General features: G+C 48.5%; 1 protein-coding gene across 1 annotated transcript; it reads left to right on the top strand.

The window, feature by feature from the left end:
• Window positions 1-3,233: 3,233 nt before the first annotated feature.
• CD40LG (CD40 ligand) lies at window positions 3,234-9,801 on the top strand. The gene is made up of 6 exons (XM_041459249.1): window positions 3,234-3,443; window positions 5,299-5,436; window positions 6,629-6,671; window positions 6,971-7,027; window positions 7,301-7,363; window positions 9,253-9,801. The coding sequence occupies exons 1-6, from the start codon at window positions 3,288-3,290 to the stop codon at window positions 9,642-9,644; spliced, it is 849 nt and encodes a 282-aa protein (XP_041315183.1). The 5' UTR covers window positions 3,234-3,287; the 3' UTR covers window positions 9,645-9,801.
• Window positions 9,802-10,697: the final 896 nt, after the last annotated feature.

The following is a 10,697-nucleotide window of genomic DNA, read 5'->3' as shown; positions in this document are numbered from 1 at the left end:
TCTGGTGTTGGATCCTCTTTTCCTTGCCCATCATCTCTCTGGATCATGTCCCACTTTCCCTAAGACTGTGTTCCCTGCTTTGCTATGCTCCCCCATGATCCTACAGCAGCCAAACAGCTGCAGATATGTGTCCCCCCCATCCCCACTGTCCATTTGAGGTGGCAATAGAGCATGTTCCAAGAGGCCAATGACCTCACATACCCTGCAGCAGGTCCCTGGGTTGCCTGGCTCTGAACAGCCACAGTGTCAGAACGGCTCATTGGGGGTCTGCTTGCCACAGGGCTTGGTCACCTTCTCCTGTCTGATCCAACACCCCTGGCAGAACAGCTGTGGTGGTCCAGGCTGAGCTGTAGAAGCCTCAGGACCAGGTGCTGCAAAGTGGACAGCTCACGAGGGTTGCTCCCCCACCAGTTGCAGCAGCAAGGGGCTCGATTGCTGGTGTGGAGCAATGGTTTCCTGAAGAGGAGCTGCTGCTGCTGAACCTCTGCCAGGATCCCCACTGTCATATTTTCCACCTGGTTTCTCCTATCAGGGTGCTGCCAAGGAACAACTCGATTTCCTGGCTTGCAGCACCAGTGGCCAACCGGTGGTGTTTTGTGCTGGGTACCCAAAACTGGAGCCCTTCCCCATCCTCCTCACCAAACTTGTCAGCCCAGCTAAGGCTCCAGCCTCCATCAAGGAGCATGCAACAGGACCAGTGACATGCTTGGGCTTTTCAACGTTTCTTACAGGTTCTTCTCATTTCGGTGAAGCAGGTGGCTCTGCAGAAATGTCTTTGGAAAGGTTTTGTCGACTGGAGAAAGCCAGGGCTCAGGAATAGCTGTGCAAAAACTCTCTGCAACGCTCAGCACTGTGGTTTCAAACCACAGCCTCTGTCCCAACACATTTGGGAACAGTATTAAATGATGAGTTGTCATGTAATTTAGTGACATCCCCCAGATGTGTTAAATTTAGAGGAAACTCTAAAGAGCCCTGGAAAATGCTGGTGAATGTGATGGGGCTAAGGCAAAGCATGACAACTTTGGGGAGCTGGTGCTGCTCCCCACTGTGGCCTCGTGGCCCTCAGCTGTCTGGAGTATTATTGGGGATTTTCAAATGGCTTTCTGCCTGTGACAAACTTGCCATGATAGGGACAGTATGCAGGAGCTTGATGTCAGACCAGATGCCTGAGAAGAGACCAGGCTTGGCCTTTCCTAAGATTATGGCAATTTTAAGACAAAAAGAAATAAAATCAGGCACTTGGCAGTGGCCCCAGGCTGTGTGGGGCTTGGTCCTCTGCACAGCAGAGCTGCAAGCCTGAGGGACCAGGTCTAAAGCTCAGTGATGCTGAGGAGACCCTCTTTGGGGACACAACTAATGTATTCCCAGAACTGCTTAGGTCACCTTGTTGCCACTGGGACGACACTCCTGAGGAGACTGGAAAGCCCTGGTGAGCTGAGCAGCAAGGCAGCCCTGGGATGGTCAGGGTGTGTGGGCAGCCCTCAGAGGAAGGGCACTCAAGGGGAGGGACTTCAGCGGCTGCTCTCTCCTCTGGAAGGCAGCAGGGGAGCTGACCTCAGAGCCGGCAGCCTCTTCCCAAAGGATGAGCCCAACCCCTCTCTGCAGAGGTGTGACAGTCCTGGCAAGCTGAAGGGTCACAAGACTCCAAAGCACCAGCCAGGGCTTCAACCCCAAGGCATCCTCTAGCCTGTTACTCAAATGTTGCCCACAAAGACCCTGGAGCCATCCCACACTTGTGATTAGCATGTTATATTTAGGAGCACAGTAACCTGCTAAGGTCAAACGCTGATTCAGTTGCAGAGGTGTTTGTGCTTTGTTACCAGCATTTGCATTTGCAGCTCACAGCACCTTAACCGCACAGAGCAGGATGCGGGAGAGAAGGCAGATAGGAAAAGCAGATGCTGGATTCCATCCTGCAACGCTCTAAGCAGCCCCAAAAGATACTGTGTACCCTCCTCTCCTGGGGGTGTTGGCAAGCAGGACCTGTTCAGCACTCCCCACCAACAGGATCCAACCCTGTATTGGTGGTGTGCACATCTGATAAGAACATCTCCTCTAGCATACCACTTTCAAAACAACTCTGCATGATGGTTGATGAAGCCTTCAAACCAGCACTCCAGTCCTCCTCAACATATTCTTGTAGCCCCCCTCCTCTGCATCCCAATAAACCCCCACATTTATTCTCTTTACATGGAGAAAATTAGGTCTGTCTGCTGTTGCAAGCAATGAGGACCCCCTGGTATTTACTTGTTATATTATTTTAGCAGCATTACATGTACTCATGAATGTTGGATTCCTGAAGAGCTGGGGGGCAGGACCTCACCTCCTGCAGCCAGCTCAAGAGAGGTCAGGGTGTAGAGGGGACATGGGTTTCTCAAAGTTGCATGGCAGTGATACTGGGAGGTCAGAAGCTGGCTGGAGTATCTGGCATTCCCAACAGCCCTTTTCATGCCTAGGTACATAGGTACAGGTAACAGGGATAAGTGGGATGGGGTATGAGATGGTTTGTGCCCTTGGGTGCAGGGTGAGCACCTCACTAGGGTATCAAGAAAGCTGCTTAAAACTTGTCTGTCCAAACTAATAGCCAAGCACCAAGCTCGAAGTCCCATTATCTGCTGAGGAGCATGAAAGCTGTGCCCACACCAGGCTTACAGTGTCTGTACAGATGGTCCTTTCTCCCAGATCGTCCAGCCTATCCAGGCACAGACACCACCCAGGAGGAGCACAAGGGAAAGCAGAAACCAGCACAACCCACCTGCCTCAGCCAAGCATCTTCACTGCAGAAATCATCCTTCTCTTAGAGGAAATCAAAAGGAAAAAGCCATTCTTCCCCTTTTGAGAAACAACCAAATTTCTGAGTGCTTCCCAGCCCCTGGCAGCCCACAGCACTGCTCAGCAGCTCTGTACTTGTATTCAGTGTACATTTCTTTTAAGGCAACTTGCCACAAAACCTTCATCCACAACAGTAAAAAAAAAAACTCACCAGGGAATATTTTTGAGTGATTCAAGGGTAGATACGAATATACAAAATGAGAACCTTTCTCTGTTTCTGGTAGAACAGTAGGAAAAAACATGGAAGTGCAACAGAGAAGAAAGTCTAAGCAACTTTTTTGTTGTTGTTTGTTCTGGGAGATGGTAGTGAACAAACCTACCCACTACGAAGAGCTTTTTCCAGGAAGTGTAGGTTGCTGTACCCTGTATCCCCTGAGCAGCAGGCGCTCGTGCAACAGTTCTCATGCTACTCGCAAGCAGCGCATTTGGAGGAGCCCCAGCAACGAGCACGGAGGATGAACGAACCGTATAGCCCTGAGGCACCCCGTCCCATCAGCAGCACATCTCCTGGCACCATGAAAATGTTCATGGGCTTCCTCACTGTATTTATTGTAGTGCAGACCATTGGGACTGTGCTCTTCTGTTTGTATCTTCACATGAGGATAGATAAGGTAAGTGGAGGGAGAAGGTTGTCTGCTGGATTGAAGGTTGTCTGTTGAATCCCTGCTGGATTGCTGGCATGCTTTAACTTCAGGTCTGGTGAGATCTGCACACCAAGAGGATGAATATGGTGCTGACCACTGAATGGAGGCAGCAGTATCATTTATCACACCCATGTTCTCATTTCTGCTTTAATTTGCCATGAGACATATGTGGGAGATCTGTTCCCCTTGCTAACAAAAAAAGAATGATCAATTGCCAAGAGACATTTAGAATAAATCTGCTAGCTGATGGCTAGTCTGAGGACAAGAGAGTGTGGTTTAGACATTCAAGTGGCTGTTTTAGGCTTGGTGGTGGTTTTTCTGATTTTGTAGCACTTTGTAGCACTGTGACAACTGAGAGGATGAAAGGTCCAGAAATAAATTTTTTTTCATGTTTCGGTGATTTTATCAACATAACACTTCAGGTGCTGTCTTGCAGTTTAGGGAAGAAAAGACTGGACCTTAGTACTTCATTTTTGAAGGTACACAGTGCTAGTGATCCTGTCTCATACTTGGGACAATATCTACCAAAAAGTTAAAGTCCAGCAAGCTGTTTTTGAGGTTGGTATGGCTGCAGCTGCACTGCATGATGCCTAAAATCACCAATCTAAAGCTACTTTCCTTCAAGCCAGAAACGACTGCCAGCTAAAGAAATATGTGGCTAAAACCCAGAATGCGTTTTTCTTACCTGATACATTGATACGGTGGATGTTACTGATTTTTACATGTGTTGTTTCAACTTAAATTGAAATTTAGATGTGTGGTTTCTGATCTACAAGGGTGGAGAACAATGTTGAGCTAGAGGGGCTTTAATATCAGAGGGCTGGAAGCGGACTTCACTGCATGCAGGCTGCAGGTTCCCATGAAGAAATGTGTAGAGGGTCTCTGGCAGAGGGAAATGTGACTACAGGGAGACATGGCCGAGGATCAGAGGCAGCTGAAGTGCAGACACAAGTGGCAAGAAGATTTCAATTGCCTTCAGAGCTTGTAGCAGGGCTTAAATCTGATCCTCCATATCTTATTGCTACCTGTGCTGAGCTCTCTGCCTGGCTGTGTGCCTTCATGTCCAGCTGCACTTCCTCTTTACCATTTAATTGAATGTTAGGGGTTTTTTACAAGAAACAAAAACAAACAAACAAACAAAACAAAACAAAACAAAACAAAACAAAAACAACAAAACAAAAAAAAACCAATCCAAACAGGTGTAAATATAAAAATCAGTATTTTGATGCATTTAATTATTTTCTTATTGGCTTTCTGATTTTTTTTTGTTTTTAATCTGAAGATCTTGGCACAATTCAGCTCCGACCTCCAAGCTGTTTTGTTTTGCTTTGCTAGCAGCGCTTTTAGTCAATAAGTGAGTAGAAAAAATTTAAAACCCCTCTGGGTGGACAGGGCAGTGAGGGGCTGAGTGAGCATCCCAGCTGCCGGCTGAGGCCATTGGGGAAGGACCTGCAAAGGCCGAGCCCCAGAGCCACCCATTGTGATTTCTGTTTGTTTAGGAGAAGTCAGAGATGGATATTTAAATTATCAAGATGATAGAAAATAGATCCTGAGCAATCCTCCTGTCACCTAGCATTGTCATTCAGGGTGAATCTCATGGGTTCAATTCCCAGTGGATGAGGGCACAGATGCTGTGCTGGGTGTCTGGTGGGAGGTCCTGTTGCCCACGGTTTGTCTACCCATCTCATCCCAGTGCTGAACATCCGACCCTGAGCTTCCCAGGCTGGATTTATTGCTGGTAGGAATGCAACATGGCTCTGCCAGCTGTTGCAGGTTTCCTACTAACATCCCATTGACCCTCCCTTCTCTCCTCTGTCGGCAGATGGAAGAGGTGTTGAGCTTTAATGAAGATTACATCTTCCTGAAGAAAGTACAGAAATGTCAGACAGCAGAAGGTCAGAAGTCAACATTATTGGACTGTGAAAAGGTTATAAAGGGCTTCCAGGACATCCAGTGCAAGGTACATACTGTTGGGTGGATAAAGATCCCACTGAAGAAGGAGAGAGGCTCCCAATCACACACAGAGCTTCACCCCAAGCTTTTTTTTAAAACTATGGGTGCCCTTTACTTTTAGGCTGTGTAGCACATGCCCTTTTTCATACTGTATTCTTTTTACACTATATTGATATTATTGAAAAATCTCATTGATTTTTTCCTAAAATGCCCTTGATCAGAGCACATCCAGCTGCAACACGCCATGGTGTGTTTGGGGCTTGTGGTGGGCAAGATGGAGCTACAGACACCTTGGCACTACTCCCTGATTCCAGTCTGAAAATAATTGATTTTCTGCTGTCTGGCACCTTGCTCCAATCCTGTGCTGGCTGTGGGGATTCTTGTGGTCACCTGCCACAGGGAACACATTTCCACCCCCTTTGCCCAGGTGTCAATGACAGTGCAAGGCTTGGGACAGGAAACAGCTCCTGGCAACCAGTGAGGAGTAGCATGAGGGTGCTATCCCATGCTAAATTGCCACCCCATGGACTCAGGGACGGCATCTCTAGTTGGAGCAGGCTCCTCACATTTGGAAGCAGAAGAGCCAATTTGCATCGCAATGTGCATTGCAATGAGGTGCTCTCATCCTGCTCAGCCCAAATTCACTGCTTAGGAGTGGTTATTGCTGGCCAGAGTAGACAGGGGAGGAACATTTCTTCCTCATTGTCACTGCCTGATGACAACAAATGCCTCAGCTAAAACTGCCTCAGCTAAATCTTCGGGTTTGCAACAGTACCCAACAGACCACCAAAAATTATATCTAAGCTAGGCTGTGCTCAGCAGTCCTGAAAACCCCAACTGCAGGGCAGGGATGCACATTGGCAGCACTTGCCTCATGTCTCTCCCACATGAAAAGGAGATTTTTCTTGTTTGTTTATCTTATTGTTTTCAATAAACTTTACCCATAATTTTAATTGAATAAAACCTAAGAACATTAACCCTACAAAATTCCTGCTGCAAATAGCCCATGGTCATGTGTGAAGCTGGGGAAGGTACAAGAGGGGCTCTCTGGCTTCAGGTATCCTCTGCCACGAGCTGACAGGGCTGTTGAAGCCAAATATCACAAACCTCAGAAATGACCGGAGCACCTTTTATATAGAAACTTTCAAAAAATCATTGATTTGGGAAAAAAAAACCATATACTTTTGCTGTTGTAACAGGACAGACCCCACAAGGAGCAGCCCAAATTTGAAATGCAGAGAGGTGAGTTTCCTGGTGTAACCACTGCACTCATGGCTTGCTGGGGCAGGAGGAGTTCCTTGCCTGGGAAGGGGTTTCCTTCAACAGTCCATGAGTTTCTCAGGACATGGTGTGGAGGAAGGGGACGGGTTGGGGTTTGGAGCATCCCCATGGGTATAGGACTGAGCTCGGTGTGGGCTGGCAGAGGGGGACACTGGGTATGGTTGTCTCCCCAGGGCAGGCTGTTCTAGGTGCCAGAGCAGACAGTCTGAAGTTCTTGAAATCGAGCCCGAAATTAAATCTGTGGCCTTTTTACCTTGCAGGTCCTGAGCACCATGAGCATCCTCATTTGATGCGCAAGAATGAGACATCTCTGGCAGGTGAGCTGTGGGCACATCCAGGTCCTGTTCCAACAGTGGGCAAGGTGGCACCATCTCCTCCACAGGCTTCATCCATCAGAAGTTTCACCTCAGAGGCACCTGAAGGTCTTTCCTGAGAGGAGTCCTGCCTCACTCTGGCCTGGGGAATCGGGAGATGATGTCTTAGCCTGTAGAGAAACATTAAGGGCAGAAGGTGCTGCAGTCCCTGCAGAAGAGCACTGGGGAAACAGTGAGTGACAAGGCATCAATAACTCTGGCCTTTCTAAATTGCAGCAGAGAAGAGGGAGCCAATTGCAGTTCACCTGGCAGGTCAGCAGAGCAACAAGGCAGGCTCAGGTAAGACAGACTCACTTAGTCCTACCTTGACCAGGGAGCCAGAGGATTACAGCAGTGTGCATTCCCAGTCCTGCCCTGTGGCTCTCTAAGGGCAGGGAAAGGGACAAAACAACTCCAGCACAAAAGTGTGTCCCCAAAACACAGCAAACCTCCCAGTAGTCACGTCACCACGTGTACCTGTGCCATGTGGGGTTCACACATCCTAACTGTCCTCAGTAGCCCTGTGTGTGCCCTTCCTAGAAATGAACCACAAGGACTTAATCTTTCCAGTGTTTTATATGAGTGGAAAACTTTAGCTTTGTATTTAAGGAAAGCAACCTCCCATTTTTCTTTTGTTCTTAAAATAGATCTTTTTGGTCTCCTGGCCATCTCTTGCCAGGGTGGCTGCTGCTGGAGGGCTCTGCTTGCATTTGCACCTGCTGATTTAGTACTCTTCTCACCCATAGTGGTAGTAAGATGGGCTGGCTGAGGGCTTTTACAACATAGGGCTCCAAACTGGTTTAGTCGAGGTGCAATTATTCACAGCCATGGCCACATCAGGTTTGAGAGAAACACCTGAGTCCTTTTGCATTTGTGCATCCCACTGTATCAACTATGGTTGCCCTTGTTGCTCTATCCCTTGGCTTAGCCTTAGCTGAGGGACTTCCCACAACAGCAAGGATTACCAAAGTGAGTATGAGCTTGCAAGGTCAGTCGCTCCATCTGGCAAGGATTTCACAATCTAAGCACTTCTGATTTAATTCTGGAGTAACTGACAGTAATCGGCAACTGCTCTTTCCATCTCTGACGCAGCATTTCACCCAGTGCTCAGTTTACCTGTGGAAAGCTTAGTGTTAGATAAGATCAGAGAAGTGAGAAACTTGCTGTATTTTAAAACTCCCTGCTCAGATACTTGTTGAGCCTATAAAGCATGGTCCAGAGAGCAGCAGTTGCCTGGAGCTCAACTCCATGTGGCGAAATATCCCTGTGGGATGCTTGGTCAGGGCCCATGGGCTGCGTGGCTCCTCCAGGACTACCCATGGCACACTGTCTCTGGGCTGGGGTAGTCGAACACATTATTACCCTTGGAGCCAAGTTGCTCCCCCTGGCTGCTCTTTCAGGTGTACCTGTAGGCTGGGGAAAGCAGACATCCAAATTCCAGAGGTCGTAGCTGAGCTCAGCCCCTACAGCCATGGCTTCCAGATCTCTGTATGGGCTTATCTGCACTAACCACATGAGCTACTGCGATGGCACCAAAAGTGTCCCAAAATCCATGGCATCACCTGATCTGTGTGGGCCATGGTCCTGGCAATGGGAAACAGTGCTAAGCCCCGGCAGCTCTGCACTTAGGTAGGGATAGCAACTGTGCAATGTTAATTTTTGTACTTCCTTGGTAAAGTCTTGCCATCTCCAGAGGCCGAGACGAGGAAGGACTCTGGAGGAAAGGCAGCCCCCAGCTGGGAAAAACTGGGATGGGAGGTTCTGAAGAGCAGAGTTGCAGCATATATTGGTAGTGCTCTGAGGGCTTGGAGGGTGTCCCACTGAAATCCATAAAGGCAGCAAATGGAAGTGACACAGTGTTTGGTCTGTTGTGGTAAACACAGGCAATCCTCCTCCTTAAGCATGTCCACTGGGCTGAATGAAGGAAGCTAAATGTACCTCCGCCCACCTATCCACTCAAGGCTGACAAAGCCAGTGATCAGCAACATGGGTTAAATCTGCTCTGGCCTTGGCCAAGGGTCCCTGCTCCCCTGGGCTGGGGTTGGTGTCCTGGGCTGGGTGCCCCATTAAATGCACCCCAAAGACAGACAAAGGCTTTGAGGCCAGATGTCTGTGGGTGTCCCCCAAATCAGCCTGCCAAACTGGAAGTCTCCTTCTCTGAGCTCACCTGCCATGCTTTCTCCCTATAGTGCTGGAGTGGAGGGAGACCATGTATGGCCCCACAAACAGCTTGATATCCAACAAGGAGGGGAAACTGAAAGTGGAGGAAGCAGGGCTCTACTACATCTACTCTCAAGTCAGCTTCTGCACCACGGAAGTGTCTTTGGCACCCTTCACCCTCTATATTTATTTACATATCCCCAAGGAAGAGGACCGGCTCTTGCTGAAAGGACAAAAGACACAGAGCTCTTTGAAGACACATGAAGAAGGACACTTGAAGACCCTCTGTGAACTCCAGTCCATCCGTGTGGGAGGTGTCTTCAACCTCCGGGAAGATGACATGGTCTTTGTCAATGTGACAGACTCCACAAAAGTGAAGTACAGCCACGGCAACACCTACTTTGGCATCTTCAAGCTGTAGTGAGGAAAGGGCTGTCCTGAGCTGGGAATCCAGCCCAACATTCTTGGACAAAGTGCCTTTCCCTTTTTCCTTTATTTATGTTCCTCTTCCTCTCTGTATTTCTTGTTTCTTAATTTGTATATTTTGTTATTTATTAATGAGGGTCAAGGGGCCCTGAGAACACAAATGGAACAAAGTTTGAAGCTGTTATTACTTGCTTTCAGTTTTTATTATTTCACAGCCAGTGATTTGGTACACGCTGGTGTTGTGTGTCTGGGTCCACCACACACCACTTTCCTGGCAGGATTGATGTCCCTGTTATGTCATAAGAGCTTTGTTTACCAAACTCTGCCATCAATGTTTCTTTCCTAGGAACATAGGATGGCTCAGGGCACTTCAGCCAAGCTGGGTTCATGCATATCTCCAGCACCAATCTGCTTGCAAACATCAATGGAAAAACATAAAAAAGCTTAAGAACATCTTCTCTAAAGGAATCAGTAAGCCCAGCACTGCCTTTACATGGTAGCTTCTGGTGAGGCAATGTTTCCTCCCCAACTGTCAGCTGTATCTGGAGAACCTCCTTTTTTCCATCCATGCTTGTCTGTGAAACTCAACCAGTTTCCTCAGGGTGGCACTGCCTTGGCTGGGTTCATATTTGGTGACAATCGCTCCACACCAGAGGGGTAATTGGTGGCTGAGGGAGGACTGCAGATTTCAAGGCAGAGAGAAAGTAGGGCACTAGTGGTGGTCTGCTCTTGGTGACCTGAATGCATTCACCAGACTGTCCTCCCATCTCTGCAGGCAGAGGAACCTTTGCCAGTGGACAGTTTCACTACCCTGTGGAAGGGGCACTGGGCACCACCATCAAAATTGGAACTGCATCTTCTCCTGAGACCCCTCCTACCCAAGGAGGACAACCAGGAAGCCATGGGGGTGGCAGGACCACCTACTTCTTCCCTCCAAGGCACATGTGCAGAGAGTCTTCTGGCTATCCTCAGTGAGGACGTGTCCACGGGGGCATTTTTCCAGGAGCTCCAGGAGAGCAGGACTGTGAAGATGCCCTCTTGGGCAGCG

This window comes from Pyrgilauda ruficollis, unplaced genomic scaffold, assembly GCF_017590135.1.
Source record: "Pyrgilauda ruficollis isolate IOZ18807 unplaced genomic scaffold, ASM1759013v1 scaffold133, whole genome shotgun sequence".
NCBI lineage: Eukaryota > Metazoa > Chordata > Aves > Passeriformes > Passeridae > Pyrgilauda > Pyrgilauda ruficollis.
This window is presented reverse-complemented; position numbering and strand designations above follow the sequence as displayed.